Consider the following 20,110-nt stretch of genomic DNA (forward strand, 5'->3'; position numbering starts at 1 on the left):
ATGTGAAAACTTGGTCGTGCATGCAAGTGATTCAAGTGTTTAAAGCGAGCGAACGCCTGCACACGCGGCGCAGTCATCTACTGATCACAGCAGACGTCAATATGTTTACACTAAGCGTGGTTGTGTTTTCCTTTCTGGCGTTCACCGCTGCTACTAACGTGCAACAATGCCCAGGTTAGTATTTAGTTTACGTAACACCGTTACGACCTATCCGACCCGCTTTCATCAAAGATGATAAATAAACAATTAAATAACTATGTTCTTAATAAAAAAACCGATTAGGTAAAGATTATATAACAGTATTACAAGCATATCGTTATGAGATCCATACTTTTAATAGATTTTGTCATTTATGTATTATTTTTTTTCATTAATAATGTCGACAATAGAAAATATTAAGCAACACAACGCATAAAATCTCTTTAAAATTTAAATCGAAAGAAAGTTACACGCACTGCATATCGCAATAAAAAAAATAGTATTAACAACTTTTAACCGGTTGGTACAGACGAAAGGGCATACAAATAGATTTTTAGAATTAGCTTGAAGTTGCGTTGAAATCACTTGCCTATACGTTAAAAACTTACAAATCTGTTTTATTTTTTATAGCAATACCCTGCACGTTTTTTTTTTACATACATATCCATATCTATTTGTATCGATATATTCATCATTAGCTCTATCTAAACTTAATTATTTCCTTTGCCATTTCCTTAATTTTAGAAATAAATTAAAAACAATTTATTTCATAAGCTAATTATAATTTAGTCGCAGAACGAGTCCAGTGGATTTAGTAGCTAATAACTTGATAATATCTAACTTATTCTCGAACAAAGAGCTATTTAATATAAATAGTTCCTCGTAAAGCAATTATTATTCTGTTCACCTTTGACTGTGATAAGAAGATTCGGATGAAACAAACTTACTATTAAGTTAGAACTCAATAAACTAATCGATAGATGATTATGGATGGGACAATAAGGAACATAATTTCAAAAATTATACCTAGTAATACTTCTCCTTTCTCTTCACGCGTTTTGGTGTGTAAGCGAGCCAGTGTAGTACAGAGATATATGATAACATCTCATGTTTGGCGAATGGTGGTGCATTAATATTTTTATTTAGAAGATATATTTTCATTTTATTCATATAATGTTTAAAATTTAAGTTTAAATTTTAAAAAATTAAATTTACTCTATCGATATAACATTACACTAAACAAAAATGAAAAATCTTTTTATAAGATTCGAATATAAAAGTATGTAGATTATATCTTATTTTTTCTAAATAGAGCTTTTATATTCCCAATTAATTATTACAATCACTTCCGGTTTTACTTGTTACGAATTTCGAAACATAAACTATAAAGCAAATTAGTTTATCAATACATCACTTCACTCACAGTGTGCAAAATTTTATTATTAATTATTGAAAATAAAAATAAAAATGTGTACGTTCGACAATTTTAAAAATATCTTTTAATATCAAAGAAGGGCTAAATACAATTGCTTAGACGCTGATGACTCCTTCTTCGATCATAGATCGAGGAAAAACGATTATATGAAAAAGTGTTATGGATGTATACATATGTAAATGTAGAATGATCTTATAATTTAAATAATTAATGCAAGACGAGTCGCCAACGGCAAGAACTGATACATATACCTAATGAATTAAATATAGTATGTGTTTAATGCTAGTCATGAATTATTTATAAGAGAACATACATATAGATATATTTTTATTAAAGTTGTATGTTCTATTTCCGCAGTGGCGAGAAGAATTCAAAGAAGTAGAGACGACCATAAATCTCAGAATTGTAGGAATTATATTTAAAAAACTAAGACGTTTTCGCATGGCACATCTTTTTAAATTTTTGAATCAAAGATAAAAAACATGAGTGGCCACACCACTTCGTATAAACATTGCAGCCGTTGTTGTGTTGCTTTTTTATGTTACTAGGATGTAGGACTCATGAAGTATCGTAAGAGCATAAATTCTTCTCTTCCTTAAATGTTATCTGTGTTAATCATTAGAGCCATTTTTATTTATAAAAATGATTAATTTAACATTATTACAGGTTTTATAAAAAAAAAATTATTTTTTTATTTTTTAAAAATAATTTATACAAAAAGCAATTAGTTAATAACATTTAGACGAAATAAAATATTTTTTGTTGTGGTGTGAATAAGTATAAAGTTGATTTTAATATTTAGAATTTTATAAATAGACAGAAATATGTATTTTAATTTATGAATTACACTGATCGTATGAGAACATTTTTTTTTATTTCTGGCTAGTCACGTTTTTTAGAGTAGAGCTAAAATACTCAAGTTTAAAAATAAAAACAAATTGTTAGCCTAGCAAATAGATAAAAAAAAAATTGTAGATTATTTTGGTTTTCATGTCTATTTTCTCCGTAAAAACCCTTAGATTCGTTTTTGTAAGATACAAAAATTCTCGTCTAAAATTTACAGGTGAAGTCCGTATTTATTATCTATCTTTTTAGGTTATTACAAATAAGCTTTCAAAATAGTTACTTAATACATGTGGTGGCATTCTACGAGGAAATGCTGCTAGAATCGCAATTCCGATCCTCTGGGCAAAACATGACCCAGTCCTCCTGTCACCAATGGTGGCAATAAGGCGAGGTGTATTTTAATGAAGGTTTTTGCTCTACTACTACAAGGGTCTCTTTAGGTGTAAATGTCATATTTTAATATTATAATTCTGTCAAAGTGGGTTTATATCATTTTCATTTGTTTACATGTTAAATATATTTATTTATTCATGTATTTTCAATTCGGACGCTTTATGTACATTTTTTTTCTTTCTTTCCAGACAACATTGCGCTTTCTTTATGTCCTTTGAACTAACTTATTAATTACTATTAGAAATATATATATTAGTTGTCTGAATTGGTGTAGGTAAGTGAAAATAAATGGTATTAATTTAAACGTTTTCTCTGCTAATGGCCCTGTTTTTATTTGAATACCCATTTTATTTGAATCATTAGACTACGTCAAGTAGGTACACTTAATATCAATGAAGATTTTTGTAACTATAGGTAAACAAATTATATTCGCTTCAATGTCAAGTGCCAAAATAAATAATTTTCAATTAATATCGCCAACTGTGACACGCATTCAAAGTATAGTATTTGTGATTAAATAATAATTCCAAATAAAAAAAAAACATATAAACAATTATAATATTGCCTTTGAGAGAGGAACCGGTCCTCTCAGAGTTGTATTTAAATTGTATTCTTATCGGGAAATAATAATTAGATATGGTGTACGCTAAAGACTAATAGCATAATAGACCACGAGACGACTGAATATCGAAAACTAATTCAAGAGAGGGTTGTATAAATATTGTTGAAACTTCTTATCATCTTATTTTATAATAAGATAACTTTTAAAGTTGATTTTCAATTTAAAAAAAAATGTTTAAAATTATGTAAAAGATATAATCCGTGATACAGCTCGGTATGATACAAATTATTTGCGTTGAGTTATATGATATATCTGACTGAAACTAAATAATGTAATTAATAGGTTACTGTTGCTTATTATTTTATATGTAAAATCATTAAATACTATTATATTGAACAATGAAAACTCGTAGTAAGTTGCTATAATAAGATGTTGTATAATTCAATATAATAGGATATAAACTACAGTGTAGTAATTCTGAAACTATAACGATTTCTAGAAACTTGTTTGAATAATTATCATGATCATCAATTATTTATATACGATAATAACATCCAGATATAGATACCTCTTTACTCATGTCAATAGAAGCATAGCAAAACTTTATCCTTATAAAAATGCGTTAATAATATGCGTTTTATTAGCAGTTATAAAATATTTTCCAGTCAAGGTTCTATTTATAGTAATAAATCCAATCCTTGACCATGTCGTTTGTTCTGTGCAACGATATTAGTAATTTGTATGCAATAACAACAATATAACGACGGAACTGAATCACTTGGAGACAATATCACTAACAAATTCAAATCAGGGTGAATCAACGCATGATTGTTTCGAATAGTATTTTGGGTTCTTTGTTGAAGAATTGTTATTATTTATAACACGTCTTGATAATTCCATCGTGGCAAATCATTTAAATGTTTTTAAAATGTCTTTGTTTCAAATAATATCTTCCTTATTGTTTATAAAATTAGAAAAAGTTAAAAGGTAGCGCATGTTTATACATACGAATGTAATATAATTGATATATAGACTTAGTTTGTCAATTCAGCACACTAACCTAAGAATGATATCAGCTTAAGCTTATAAATATAATTAAATCCTCGCATTCACAATAAACAAAATGAAATTTAAATATATAATAAGTGTTTAACATCATCGGCAGTCCTTTCGTCTTTGGTCTTTGGCTTTCAGAGCCAAATAGCCTTAGCCTTGTCTTGACAGAAACTGGCTCCAAAAAGTAAGTGATGTAATATTGTAAATATTAAAATACGTTAGTTTTAAATATTCTGTTTATTTATTTTTTAAATATATAAAAAAAAATAGTTTTAATTTTAATATACTTGGAGTTAAATTCTTAGACTAAGACTCAGGTTCTTATTTTAGTTATTAAATATAAAAAATAATATGTATAAAATGAATAAAATATATACATATAAATAAAAAATAATCATATAAATCAACTCGTATCGTCGAAATCATCTCGGAACACTTAGAAAAAATTAGACAAATAGATAGCCTTATTTTTGAACCCAGTTAATAATGTATATCACTTTAAAAATATTTTATGGAAGAACATTGATTGCAATATCGATTTTTTTAAATTAAAACTACTTTATTCATGTATTAGCAGAAGTAGCAAGGGAGTCAGGGGTTAATCTGTTTCCACAAATTAAATTGCATCGGTATGTTAATAAAAAAAAAAAAATGATTTATGTAATGATGTCTGAAAACCAACAAATATTACTATACGCTTCTTCGTCATCTTTACAATCTAAAAACAACATTTTAACATTAGAACGTGCCACATGAGTGAACTTGTACTACTTTAATATTGATTAATAAGCTATTTGATCTTCGCTGCACAAATACTTGCATATAATCATTGTCATCGTCGTCACTTTACAGATTAAATTTATTTATATTAAATAATAACTGTTAGATTTGCGCAAGAAGAATGATTCAAAATTAATTACAAATAATTTGTTTTTGATGAATAATTTTGTGTCATAAATAGAATAACATACTCGCATAAATCAACTTCTGGTGTGGTTTTAAACACTGTACGCTAAACAACAATAAAAATCATTTTTTATGAATGCATGTCGTCATTATAATTAGATGACTTTGTTTGTGATTTAAAGATCAATTTTAATAACGCATTAGTGATTAAACCGTACTGACATCATACTGGTTCTATCTATTTTGTTTATTTTATCACGTAATACTTATATAAGTAAGTTTCTATGTACAAAAGATAAATAGTTTCCGTTTATAAAATATCTTACCTGATTTTTAACATTTTGTTTCAATGGCTAATCTTTCTTCACAACATAGTGAGAGACTTGTAATTTTTTGGCGATTGATACGGACAACTAAATTATCTATGAATAACTTAAACTTTTATGACTATGTACTTTTCTTCCGTGTAGCGTTTTTCCTTATTGATTTATTCAGAATATTATTAGGTGCATTTGTAATGGAATTTTAAATAAAAGGTAAATTGGTACAATTTATAATTTATAACATTATATTGAAAAGTATAAGTGAAAGTATATTTAAATCTCGCACGATATACATAAAATCATACGGTACCTGTCATTGCGATAATACACTTTTACGAAAGCAGAGAGTAGACCAGAAGGCCTTTACTATGTTGTTCTGCTTCACTAAATTCCTTTGCTTTGAGCATTAATTCTCAGGCAAAACTTTTAGAAAACCATTGTACGCAAATCTTTAAACGCTACATATACTTTATATTTTTTTACAAAATGATAATTGTCCTATGATGTTTTGCACATAATTGGAATTTTATAAAATGTCAAGTTAAAAAAGTAATTTATACGTTTCTACTTACGGTTATTAGTTTGTGTAAATATCTCCTTGTATTTGATCTAATCCACTTAACAGATCGGTCTTGTGGTCTAATGATCGTTTCCCGAGGCGGAACAAAAAAAAATAAAAGATATTATTTTTTTTTTGTAAAAATATTCTCAGTAGTGACTCGGATCGTTCGGACGTTCCGAATTATTATTTAACATATAATGTCCGGTAATTAGAAATTATGGCTACTTACGAAAGTATCAAAATGCAGCCATGTCAATTTTATTACTTATATTCAACTTTTTGTAAATGTAATAACAATTTTACATCCAGCATAATCTTAGTTTCTTTTCATTTCTTTTTCAGCTGTCGTATATAATATCGTTAGTACATACATTGTTCACTTTGTATTTTTTGCTCATCAATATGGCGTTAGGTATAGGTACTTTATATAAACATCAACAGTGGAATAAAATGTCCGATCATCCGGTAGCAGGAAATGACTGTCACAAGCAACATACCATAGAATTAATCTACATACAGACGCGAATTGAATGCAAAATACATGTAACGATTTAAGTGAATATACCCAGTCCATATCTACTTATTAGGATTTATTTGGATCAGTGAAGGCCTTTTCAACGAATGTTTTAATTATTTTGATAAAGTATATCAAAAAGTGTCAATTTATTTTCATTTTTACAGGAAAATCGTTCGAGGGATTGAAAGATAGAGTTCAATTATCACCATGTAAGAAATTGCCCTGTCGTCTTAAGAAGGGAACCGACCAAAATATTACAATCCAGTTTACTCCAGGTCAGTAGATGAATATTCTTATTTAGGCTATTGTAATCTCAAGCAAGCAATCAATTCAATAATCCTAAGTACGGAAACCAATGACAATATTATACAATGAGTGATATTGTCGTTATTAGTATTTATAAATTAAATATGATATACTTCTATGATATTGATTAAATATTTATTCTATGTACCTACTTGAAAAGTTTGTTGTGTCAACACATTAAGGCCATGCAGGCATGCACTACAAACTAGACAATAAATAATATAATTATTATAAGTAAGTTTTAAAACTTGAGTACTTATAATAATTATATCGATGATATTAACAATTTAAAAATTATATTATTTCTAATTGAAAACGACGTTGATCGTTGAATTATTCAGTCAGGTTTATATTGTATAATTATTATATAATCCACCACCACCATATTGAGTGACCGATTAGTTTTGGATTAAAAATAAAATTTACTTGGTGGTGGGCCTTTGTGCAAGCCCATTTGGATAGGTACTACCCACTTGCTACTTACTACCAACTACCCACTCATCACATATACTACTAATATAAGTGGTATGGTGGTGTTTATTCTACCTTGACTAGACGCACAGAGGACATAACATCGTAATTCCCAATGATGTTGGCACATTAGTGTTGTTAGTAAAGGTAAATCTTTCTTACGGTGTCATTGTCTATGAGCAATCAGGTAGCCCATTTACTCATCTTCAAAATAAGTAGCACGTCCAGAAAAAAAGTGTATTAAATTTTTTTATAGTATCGCATTTATATTAATGCGTATAACGTTAGACCGTTGTTCGATACGTAAGTAACTTTTAGGTGGGTACCAGAATTTTTTTTTTTTAAAGAAATGTACTCTTTTGTATTCGATATTAGAAAATGCATTGTTAAGAAATTATAATATTTCTCAATCAAAGATAAAATAGCCAAATATTTTAAAACAATCAAAATAATTAAGGAAAAAGGCACAAAAAAAATGTTCCATCAGTTCTTGGTTTTGCGATAGTTATATACAATTTTTATTTTTAATATTTATCTACTCATTTTAATTATAAAAATAATATAAATCTGAAATTGATAAGTTGAATTTTTTATACGTATTCTATTTTAATTAATAGATACTTGTTAAAATGTAAAAAAATACGTTACGTCAAAAATAAAGTTGAAATTGTTTAAAATATTTTACCATATTAATTCGGTTGTAATTTATCTAAAGTTATCAAAACAAGAAAAACATTGATGTTTTTTGATTTTTAATTGATTTGTCCGTTTATTGACGAAAATAACTTTATTGACATAAAGTTTTTTTTTAAACTATGAGTTCAACGTGTTCAACGGTCACACAATTAATACTTCATTGCAAACTGATTTTTGAATGCTTTTGAAATTAACTATAATTAAACATATTATGAAGCCAATTTTGGGTCCCGATTAAACATACATAAGATTTATTTAAATGATATAGAAAATGTATGAGTTATATAAATATACGATAATAATTTATTCGATAGCCAAAATATATCTCCAAATTGTCAAGGATAAGCCAGTAGCAAAATACAATCTTTGTTGCCAGAGCCAAAACCGTCTCACGGGTTTATTTTTGAGTTACAAGTCACAATAAGAACTTGCGCGATTCCTAAAAAATCTATATTGAATCATATTTAATCTGTTCATTAGTGGGCATAGGTCTTTATGTGCCGATTACCATTTCTGCCATTTTGTCTTATTTCTGCGGATATAATTCCGTCTTTCGACAATGAAAATGATAATGGTCGTGTATAATGCGTAGGGTATACACGAAAATTGACTGTTTGTAAAAAAGTGATTATATTATCGTAGATAGCATATTAAGCGTATATGAGTATAATATCGTAGATAGCATATAGTAAGTTGCGTTAATAGGCGTGATTGATGAACGTGTTGTTCAAGGAATTCAAAAATACTTAATAAATGCGTGCGTGCAAATTTTACTAGACAGCATGCAGCAGCAAGCAAAACTAATAATAAAATATTATATTTCTCTTGTTTTTAGATAAAGATATAACAGAAGTTAAAAACCAAGTTTCGGCTGATGTGGCTGGAATCTCCTTGCCGTTCATTGGAGTTGATGGGCTTCCAATTTGCCAAAAACTTGAAACTGAAAATGGAGAAAAAGCATCATGTCCTCTACAAGCGGGCACTAAATACGTTTATAAGGATTCCTTCCCCATACTAGAATTTTACCCTAAGATAGAGTCCACTGTACAGTGGGCGTTAAAAGATGGTGAAAATGATATCATATGCTTCAAAGTACCCGTGAAGATTGTATAGTTTATAGGAATATTTTGAAGACCAATTTACTTTTTAACGTCGGCTTATAATGATGAGTAACCTATCTCTTAAAAATATCTACCTCGGCTACACAGATCAATACCTTAAAGTACATTGGTCTAAAATATATTATTTTAGATAAAAGAATATCGACCAACCTTTCAAAGGAAGGCAACGTCATCCATATCATATATTAGAATTATATTATGATTTTTTGTAAAGTTTATTATTCTCTCTCAATAATTACAAAATAATCACTCGATATTAGAAGAAATTCAATTTTAATATTTTTAAGAAACAATTTATTGAGTGGTTTCAATCAATTTATTCAGTGTGTTTAAAAAAATATATTTCAAATGGAAGCAGCCGAAATTTTTAATATTACAACACAGGGTACCCTATAATAGTAATAGATAGAAGTTGATGTGAAACTATTTAGCGACTTGTATATTTAATCGATAAAATTATCATAACATAATATTTTACCTATTTAATTATTCTTACCAAAATGTATTTGGATCCTATTGATAATTTTGTGAAGTTTTGCTTAAATATTAAAAAAGTATTGAAATGTTGTAATATAAAGTTATTATAAACTATAATAAATATACTTTTATTATACGATTTCAATGTTTGAGAAAAATGTCACGAAAATCGTATTATTTGAGTATAAAATTAAACGTCTATAGAAGCTGTAAGTCCATGTAAAATGAAGATTACAAACGATAAAATTATATGTTATGTTGAATGGTAAAAAGTGATATTGGTATATTTATATTGTATAGAATTTAAGTATAATAAATATTGTAATAAAATACAATGTTTTATTTTTTTAAATAGTTTTATTATAAAAATAGGGCTCTCAATATAACACTATAAAATTAAATCTACAAGATAATTATGTCCAGTACAGGCAGACTAACTACAATTAGGAAAAATGAGAAATATTTTTTATGTCTTAATTCTTCTTAGAAGCTGCTGTAATGATTGCCGGTACTTCAAAACACACTACATCCTCTTTGCCATCGTTGAGTCCCCAGTGCACGCGAAGTTGTACTTGTGGATAGAAGGACTCTATATGGAAAGAGTTAGTGTAGACGTATTCCTTGTTGGCCTCCAGGGGACAAGGCGCAGTCTCCCCGGTGTCGGCGTGCTTCACCTGAGTGCACGCGCTCACACCAGCGACGCCAATAAATGGCAATGGGATACCGGCGATCATGGCGTAGACGTCGTTCGTAAGTTTGTGGACAACTTGTTCTGAAAATTTTAACAATAAATACATTTTTCTGCACATAGTTTATTTGATGGTGTAAATCGATAGAGAATTATAAAATAAGTTTAAAACTATTAGCGCTTACATTTTTTACCTCATTAAAGAAATTAATCAAACAGTGATCTCATTTCCATGGATAGGAAAGCACTTAAAACCGTACAACTGTCGCATGTTCGAATATATCATATTCCGACTGCCCTATAAGCATCGTTTTACAAGCGTTCTTATCAAAATTATAGTGTCATACGTGGTAGCTGTATACAAATATGCTAATCTAAAAATTATATATGACGGAGTGGCTTGTCTCAGCACGTTTTTCAAAAAACATGACGTCAGCACTGCTGACGTCACGAAAGTCAGGGTTTGGATTTCTATCCATCCTCGAAGGTATGAAATTAAACTCAGGAAATATTCTTCTCTGATTTATTCCAAAGTGATCCGATCGCTCCGACGGCTCGAACAAGCCTCTTGATACCGGTGGGCGCTCGGCCTTTTATAACAAAAATGGGTGGGGTGGTAATTAAAACAATAATTTCCGGGCACGTGTTTTTCTTACATACGTGATTTTCCGCCGACATATACAGGGTCATTGGTAATTCGACGTATTCCCGTTAGGAGGTGATAGGGGTTATTATTTGCAATAATTTAAACCCCCATATGCATAATGCAAAAGTGAAAAATTAATACAACGAGAAATAGGAATTTACCTCATCAGCAGTGGATTACCCGCCTGATGACCACTCTTCCATAAAACAAGGTGGCAGAGATTCTAGACTCTCAACCCTTGTTCAACTATATTTGTATGGTAGGTACCATACAATTCCAGTCAAACAAGAATACCTACTGTAATTTGAGGTAGGTAAGCCTAGTATATTACATGCTAAGAGGAGACAGAATTTGCTGGAGTGTCTCATAGAGGTGCTCAAAATTATTCTTTGGGGGAGAGTGGGGAGACATACGAAGATGAAATAGTGATAACCAGTCACAAGCGTAGATACAACAGCGGTCGAATTAATTAGAACACTACACGACATAGCGTACAGTTTAACAGAAGATTTAGTGGCAAAGGAAGAAGAGACCCAGTGGACTGGCTCATAGAAAGTTTGGCTTCTATTCATCGACCCACTAGGCTATATGCTTTATAATTTAGGTTATTTATGCTATGCTACATGATTTATTATATTTAATAACTTCTTGTTCGTATATATATATGTGTATTATATCAACATGGTCGGATAATAAAATATTAGGGCGCGATAAAAACTAAAATTTTAAAATCAAATCTAAATCTAACCTTTTATCTGTTTCGAAATAAAATTAAGATTAAGATTATTACTTTTCTCTTTCGTCTCGAGTTCAGTACGCGCTCTTATTTTTATATAACTAGCTATTGTCCAGCAAGCGTTGCGATGTCTTTTTAATTTTTTTGTAAACATTTATCCGATAGAACTTGCGTGCGATATTTTAACGCTAGTGTCAACAATAACTGTGTATTTTCCGATAGAGTAGAGTTATAGGAACACATGCGAAACAAACTATGAAATAAACATGATTAAATACATTTAAGTAATACTACAAACATTTTAAGTTTATGTCGAAAATGTATTGCTACTAATAAATTTGTACCCACTTACATACGTTCGAATATACATATATGGACTTATGCAAATACATAATTATATTATGAAGCGCTCAAGGCTATTGAGATTTAAGTTTAAATTATAAATAATCAACTAAAAATTTTCCACTAACACGTCGATCTTATCTGTACTGAAAAAACCGTATATTTCCATATTATGTATATGAAGCGTACAGTTTCTGTAATAAAAAATACTTTTGTGAGATCTGTGATATGTAATCTCTTTTATTTTTATTCATATTAAAGTTACTTGGTTTAAATTTGAAGATCACGGTCGTGTTGGTTCCTTTACGCAGCTTACAACGTGACTTCGAACATGGTAGCACCTGGATTCTCTCACGAAGATTATCGAATTCTTGACCTGAAAGCGATAAAAAATTCTGAATAGAATCATGTTATAAAAATACCCTTAAACTCTACACATAAATTTAATTACATTATGTAAAGTATCCATGTATCTTTTATTTTTATACTGAGGTGTAAACAATTTATTTATGTTATGATCTTGTAAATAAAAACATTTTATCGTATTGATATTTGCATTACTTAATGAAAACAGCAATGTTATGTTAAGTACTGAGATTCGAAAAGGTGTTGAGAGTCCACCTAAGGGCTCAGATCACCATGTTATGTGAGGGCGAAAATCAGGTTATAACACCATCAACATTGGGAGGATGGACACATTGTGCTTATATTTATTAATTATAGTGACGATCTGTACGATGTCGTAACTGTCAATAATACAGTATAAAACAAAAGAAGGCTATATTTTATAGCCATGAAGTAAGGGAAATATGTTTAAAAAAATATGAATCGATTATTCTATTTTCCTGATATGATATATCACCGGTCCAGTAACACCTTAGGTACCTACTATCCGAATAGTTTTCAAATGATACAATTATGGAGTAACCTCCATGACGCAGTGGCGCGCCACGGTCATGGTTAAACAACTGACTTTTTTATGATTTAGGTTGGTGGATGAGACAATCGGCCACCTGATGGTAAGTGGTCACCACCGCCCACAGACAATGGTGCTGTTAGAAATATAAACCATTCCTCGTCTAAACATCGCCAATGCGCCACCAACCTTGAGAACTAAAATGTTATGTCGCTTATGCCTGTAGCTACACTGGCTCACTCACCCTTCAAACCGGAACACAACAATACAGACTTTTATCTCCTATTTAACAATCATTTTCGAAACTAGTGATACAATTTGTTTTTAATTATAAACAGACGTTGGAACATCAATTTCCATATATTTAACTTAAAAAAATAATGCTCTTCTAGAACTCCAGTGCAAAACCTATTGCTTCTAAAACCACCGTTATATTTTATTCCGTTATATAGACGTTGTCTCTTAGTCAGACTGACACTGATTTGGTTTTAGTAAGTTTCAACTTATTTTTTGATGCTATAAACATTTTAAATAATTAAAATATAACTTTCGGCCCGCAACGTTAGGTTTGGTTTTATTGTATGTATTGGTGTTTTGAATAAGGGCTCTAATAGTAACGCTCCAATATTATATAATTGTAATTGACAAACCTGAAACTTGACAATTAACTAAATTACTATTATATTCATAAATTAATATGGAAGTTGTTATTTGATTTTGTAAATTCGGAATCATATTACGTCTATTTGTCAAGTATATTACCCAAATTTCAAAGATAACCTCAGATGTCTCAACTGGTTTGCCAATAAGATTAAAAGTTTCCATTTGTTTTAATATTTATACTATGATACTTTATATTCATTTCTCACATCTTTTTCTTGCAGTAAAACATAATTTCCTTTTTAAATATATATATGTATATATATTTAATTAAAAGGCACGCACAATAATCCTAATACTAATTGAGCATTTAATTAATAAGTATTTAATTAATAGATAAAGATTTGAAATGACTGACTGGTTAACTTTTGACCTATGACAAAAGGCTGCGTCTAAAGCTCCATTGAGGACCAACATTTTAGAACACCATTCTTCTCTTTGTTCCACAAACTGGATGATGGACGAACGAACACACTGTCAACCATTCCCAGGCGAGGTGTTTTCTTGTTTTCTTTGGACCTTGGTAACCAAAGAAGAAAACTAAAGAGGAAGAAAGAATCTTGTATTATCCATGCTTGTACTGTCATATGAACTATGACGCTAATCACGTTTGTCCAAAAAAATGTTTTTGTACGTTTACATGGGTTTCACTGGCTAAACATCAGAACGTACATCAAAACAATAACTTGCATTTGAAAATTGTAGGTCTTCATTATTAGTACTTATTTAGATAAATAATTAAGTTACCATGGATATTTAATATACATTAAAATTTACTTTTACTTCTAGTACTAATTCGAATAAATACTTTACAAAATAACACCGATTCCAAATGACTTGCATACAAAAAAAATCGTTGCGAAACGGCTTAGGAATTGGGCGTAACAATAGCATGTTAACCTTGCAACTGAAATATAAACTGCGGAAAAATTTAGGTCTATGTTTAACATTAAAATATTAACTCTAATATTTCCCATTTCTCAAATAATACATTTTAAATTATAAATACACCAACGGACGGGTCACTGATATGAAATATTTTAAAAAACACTAGTATGAAGCAATATTTGTAAGATTCTCAAATAAATAAAATATAATAAAAAAAAACTCTGTTGGTAGGATTTTATGATGTACATCTTTAAATATGGCGTCAAATACTTAAGTTTAACTTTCTTCTTTCATTATGAAACATGTACCGATGTATATTCAAATTTTCTGTTTAAATTTTAAATTGTGCGACATTCAACAAAACAAGATTCCGCGCCGCAACAGGAACGAGCGAGCAGAGGGGCATTGGATTTTTTCCCTTTTTGTAGGAAGTCAGACCGGTCAACTGGTGGCTACTAACCATTTACACTTTACAATTTGGACGATTATTTTGAGAGATATTATAAAAATATTTGATTCAATGCATGAATGAATACGGAACAAAATAATGAACGGAGTGCGTGTGACATATTAGCACAACATCGGATTATATCGCTTGGCTCAATATTCATGGATATCGTTTAATATGTATTCTATATATCTTATTATTAAAATATATATACATATAATAAACGGGTGATACCGATATAAGTACTTTTTAAATTTTCTAAAGATGTAATGAGTAAAAATACAGTGAAAAAAAATGTTTCAAATTTAATTGAAATATAGGTCTACTACACTTCACTAACCGGTTAGGTTAAATAAAAGAGTAAAACATTTATAGCATAACGTGTTCACAATCACACAACATTGTTAATGATATTTATGCTCAATAAGCCTTGTAGAAAAATTCTTATATTAACTGTTTCAATTTTGTTGAAATGTACGATGCTAAAAGGCGTTATTGAGAAAATATTATGACTAGTGATTTAAATTGTGCAAGAATTAAAATAGCTTGCACTGGTTTCAAATTCATTTTTGGATAGATTTAATAAATTAAATTAAACACAGATTTTAAACTATATTTAAATACCTTTAATGCAAATTTAAATTTAATCTTTTAGTTTTATTAAGCCTATTTCGCTTCAATGACATATTTATTTTCGAATTATATTATATATTTTTTTTTTATCATACGTAAAGAGAAACTTGAACAGTATTATTTTATTCTTTGATATATTAAAAACAACGTAACTAATTAGTTAAAAAAATGTAACTAGGCCTCTGGGTAAGAAATATGAAGGTAATGTTTATTTATGAAAAAAAAATCTCACCTGGGCATTGTTCCGAAGGCGTTTCATCACTTCGCACGACTAATATTGCAACTGCTAATAAAATTGCAATGGTTAAGTATAGCTTATTCATTTTTACGACAGAAGAGACGACCGCTCGCTGAAACGTAGACGCAGCTATTGAGAAGCAATCGGTAAATCAAAGCAAACTGGTTTCAACGTCAAGAAAGGGTCCCTATTCGCGAGACGATTCCGTGCACAAAGCATGCGCCACCATTTACTAATTGGACATAAAGGCGAGCGGCAAGCGTTCGTTTTATCGTCATACTCGACTGTATACTTACAACGAAATTTGTTGGTACCGAATGTTATAGTAAAATAAATCGTATGTTTATTTACTTTTAAAAAGTTTGTATTTGTTTTTTTAAACAGATGTTGGTCGTTTAATCAATTTTATGTAATGGAACTAGCTAATAGGTTTAAATGAAACCTGCAAACTGTCGTTATGCAATGTCCTTAAGATTTTCTGTTTTGTAACTTCATACGTGTAATGTAAAGTTTATTATTAAATTGTGCGATGTTCAACAAAACAAGAAGAAAGATATATCCCCTTAGAAATAAATATAATTCCACTTACGTTATAAATATTCATATTTTAAAGTACCTTGTCTATTTATTTCATTATATTTAAAATATAATATATTTGTAAATGGTGATTACAACAAAAACACACGTTTAAAAAGTAATAAATTTTATTGACAATATTTTACATTATCAAAAATAATTTTAAAAATATTAAAAATGAGGCAGATTACAGTAATGATAATACTTATACCAGCGTAGATTATAATATAAACAAAAGTAAATGGAGTCAATAACAGATCAAAATGGAATTAAAACTTGTGCATTATTTTATTAACAATACTACTTCTACTATATTATTTAACCCAACAAGATACGATGTAACATATGAAAAAAAATCATTAATACTTCTTTAGCTGAGATTCTTTTGACTCTAAATTGAACAGTGTAAAAAATATGTTAAGATAAACATACATATGCGTATACAATCCCTGCATGTGCTGAGGTCGTGGTATAAACAGCTATTTTATACATTTTCAGGACATCTATATTTAGCGTAGCTACAAATCATATAGTAATATTTAAAAAAAAAAAGAAAATAATAAAACTTCAACGCCGCCAATACTTTTGTAAAACTTATCTATATAACTATTTTTAACAACTACGTGGATTACATTGAGTGTAAGAGGGAAACATTTTAGAATATATATTGACGCCATGTTTATATTTATATATTATTTTATTTTAAATCAAATGAATTGGCAATGTTGGGCTACAGGAGCGACAAGTCACAGAACTAATTTATTACAGCTACAAAATTATAGGGTGACTTAACAATAATTATCAATGTGTATAATATATAAGATTTCCTGTCTTCCACTGACGACAGTACGACCTTAAAAACTGCATCTAATTTGGAAATTCGTTTTATTTTTGTGCCAAATCATGACTGATTATAACTATTAACATAAACATTATTAACATTGGCAGTTACCAAGCTTTTGTCATTATCATTAGTTTGTATCATGATTAAATTTGTAAGTAGTCCCGTCCCAAATTTAAAATATCTTTAAAAATATATTTTAGAAATTTTCAAAAATTTATTGAAATACTATTGTTTTTTTATAAACAATAGAAAATATCTATAATGAATCTATCTATCATACATTAGTTCCTCAAACAACCCCTAAGGACAATACTTCTAACCTCAACCAATATTATATATAACTTAAGTCTTAAATAAATTAGATTCATCGGTTCATTATGAAATAACAACATTATAACATAAAACAACATCACAACATATTTATAAGCAAACTATAATACCAGTTGCAAAGGTAACTTTTACGATATTTGATGAAATTTACAGTTTATTCTACATTTCTGATACTGTTACTATTGGCTTGAGATCTGCTAAAAAGAAGTCAATTTTTTTACTTAATCTAGTACCAAATATTTTAACATCTAAATTTGTATGTTTGCTTTTTGGGTGATAAATTTTGAGGAACATTAAGTTATACAACTTAGGCAAAAAATTATTTGGTTTATATTGGAATAATGTATGTGTATGTGGGCCCATTCCAACCACAGTAGGGGTAAAGAAAAATGTGCAACTTAGTCATTGAGTTGGCGCGCTATTTTTGGCCGAGAGCTTGAATAATATTGGGTATTCAAAATTTGATTTTAGAAAAAAATGAGAGATGAATGTCAGTAAAGTTGTTATCGGAAGTTTTTAAGTAAAATTAAAGTGTATATAGTGTTGTATTATCAATGAAGTTATATGAATCAAGAATTGTTGTCCATAATGAAGCAGAGTTATTATCCATTGCACAGTGTGTAAATTTTAGACTCGTATTTCTTTACTCCTTCTTTAATTGGTAAAGGGTATAAAAAATATTTCTTGATCATTGTTGATACGAGGTGAATGTGAAAATAAAAGATCTTATGTGGCTAAACAAATACATACGGCTTATCTAATATATAAATAACTTATATCATTTTATTTTAAACAAAATAAATAAGTTGCATAAATTATAATTTAGGCACAAAGTAATTATTTTAGTGTTCGTTAAAAGTGTGTAGGTGGTAAAAAACTAAACACAAAATCTATTAAACTCCACAAGAGCGTTGATTTATCAATCATTTGCTTCTAAACGATGTAATAGAGTAGATCGTTTATTATAACACACATATTAATGTGGTTTAATAGTAAAGAGGACAATTTGATATCAATAACAATGATTTGGAAATCAGAATAAAAACAGATCTTGGTCGTTTTATATAACATATGTCTTAACGCGTAATAGTTTTGTTAATGTTAAGCTTATGCCATTTTAGAACATTAGTTATATTTTACTCAAAAATGTATGCCTTTTAGCATCAGATTGCAGAATATTATGTTAAACATCAATAATTACGTCCTTAAATAAATAATAATTTTATAATTTAATATAATACATCAAATACCTCATTCATTTGTCATTCTCATCTTTCACTTGTCATTTTTGATTGTCATGGTGCTTTTTATCTGTTAACTCTCTACCAAACATCTATTCTACAAAATATGCAAAAATAAAATCTAAGAGTTCTAATTGTATTAATACTCGTTTCATGAGGACGTTATTAACGTCCTCATAAGACAAGTATTTTTATTATAAATATAGATAAAGGAGAGAATTTTTTCTCCGTATATCTATTGACCAAAATATTTTTAATTAAGACTTATAGAAATAGTTGGTATTATAATGTTTAAGGCTAAGTTCTTGACCCATGTTTGTGATGCGGTACAGCCTAATTGAATTGTAAAACAAACGAATGTGGCATATGCAACGCACTCATTGGCTGGGCAGCGAATATATGATTGGCCCATATGATTGAACGGGATAGAATAAACACGCAAAAATCCAATCCCAGTAACATTACTTAAATTTTATAATTATATTACCAAAAATATATAAAGAATAATAGTTTCGTGATTTTTGTGATTTTAACCACATATAAGAGTAATAAATAAATACATTAAATATATAATTTGCTTTTAATATAATTCCACTGTTCTAAAACTTATTCGTGTAATAGATATGACATAGTAAAACTATTACAATCTAATATTTGGTAAATTATTTTTGCTGACTATTGTTTAAGTTAACAGATTCTTATATATTGTTTCGCGATTAATGATATAGTCGACTATTTTATAGCTGACCAATATTGTGATGCACGTTAGTGTACGTGCACAAAACTTCGAAAAATCTTTATATCTGTATTTAATATAATAAACATCGAGTCTCAGTGTTAGTCTAACAATATTTCTATTATCTATCAGGTCTCGAGTGTTTCTTTATTAATGTTTGTAGAGGTATTTTAAGGAAGGCGTCTTTTAAATTACCGCAATGCGACTGTGGAGCATCCATTAAATATTTATCTATGTTTTCCAGAATTTTCATTGGATCAGTTCCAACTTCATATTCATCAACGGCCCGGTAAATTGCCTGGATATTAAGAAAAACAAAATTTAATATGCTTCACCAAACAAATTATCATCCTAAATATGTTTAAACTTCCTCTCAATCGTCTTGTAAATTAAAAATATACACATATTATATCATTCGAAGCTTCAAGGACTAGCAACAAACGCTCAAAAGATTATTGACGTATTTTTGGATGATAACTAACCATAAGAATATTTAAAAATGTATTACAAAAACCGTTTAAGTTATTTGACATTAAAT

The 20,110-nt window shown here is 29.0% G+C and overlaps 5 protein-coding genes across 5 annotated transcripts in view; 3 read left to right on the forward strand and 2 right to left on the reverse strand.

Moving 5' to 3' along the window:
* LOC113399485 (salivary glue protein Sgs-3) overlaps positions 1 to 20,110 on the forward strand; it is a 271,041-nt gene that overhangs the window by 129,723 nt on the left and 121,208 nt on the right. The gene's annotated exons all lie outside the window — the stretch shown is intronic.
* LOC113399391 (optic atrophy 3 protein homolog) overlaps positions 1 to 20,110 on the forward strand; it is an 88,159-nt gene that overhangs the window by 63,821 nt on the left and 4,228 nt on the right. The window lies entirely within an intron of this gene.
* LOC113399393 (NPC intracellular cholesterol transporter 2-like) lies at positions 6 to 10,169 on the forward strand. The gene is made up of 3 exons (XM_026638512.2): positions 6 to 174; positions 6,744 to 6,854; positions 8,888 to 10,169. The coding sequence occupies exons 1-3, from the start codon at positions 21 to 23 to the stop codon at positions 9,163 to 9,165; spliced, it is 543 nt and encodes a 180-aa protein (XP_026494297.1). The 5' UTR covers positions 6 to 20; the 3' UTR covers positions 9,166 to 10,169.
* Positions 9,988 to 16,119, reverse strand: LOC113399395 (ecdysteroid-regulated 16 kDa protein-like). Its single transcript, XM_026638514.2, has 3 exons — positions 15,840 to 16,119; positions 12,328 to 12,438; positions 9,988 to 10,422 (listed from the first exon to the last, which is right to left on the reverse strand). The coding sequence occupies exons 1-3, from the start codon at positions 15,928 to 15,930 to the stop codon at positions 10,124 to 10,126; spliced, it is 501 nt and encodes a 166-aa protein (XP_026494299.1). The 5' UTR covers positions 15,931 to 16,119; the 3' UTR covers positions 9,988 to 10,123.
* Rps29 (Ribosomal protein S29) overlaps positions 19,078 to 20,110 on the reverse strand; it is a 123,712-nt gene continuing 122,679 nt past the window's right edge. Inside the window, exon 6 of the mRNA XM_026638505.2 lies at positions 19,078 to 19,870. Coding sequence (XP_026494290.2) covers positions 19,694 to 19,870 — 177 coding nt within the window. The 3' untranslated portion in view covers positions 19,078 to 19,693. The remainder of the gene's footprint in view (positions 19,871 to 20,110) is intronic.

Source organism: Vanessa tameamea, chromosome 19 (assembly GCF_037043105.1).
Source record: "Vanessa tameamea isolate UH-Manoa-2023 chromosome 19, ilVanTame1 primary haplotype, whole genome shotgun sequence".
Classification (NCBI taxonomy): Eukaryota; Metazoa; Arthropoda; class Insecta; order Lepidoptera; family Nymphalidae; genus Vanessa; species Vanessa tameamea.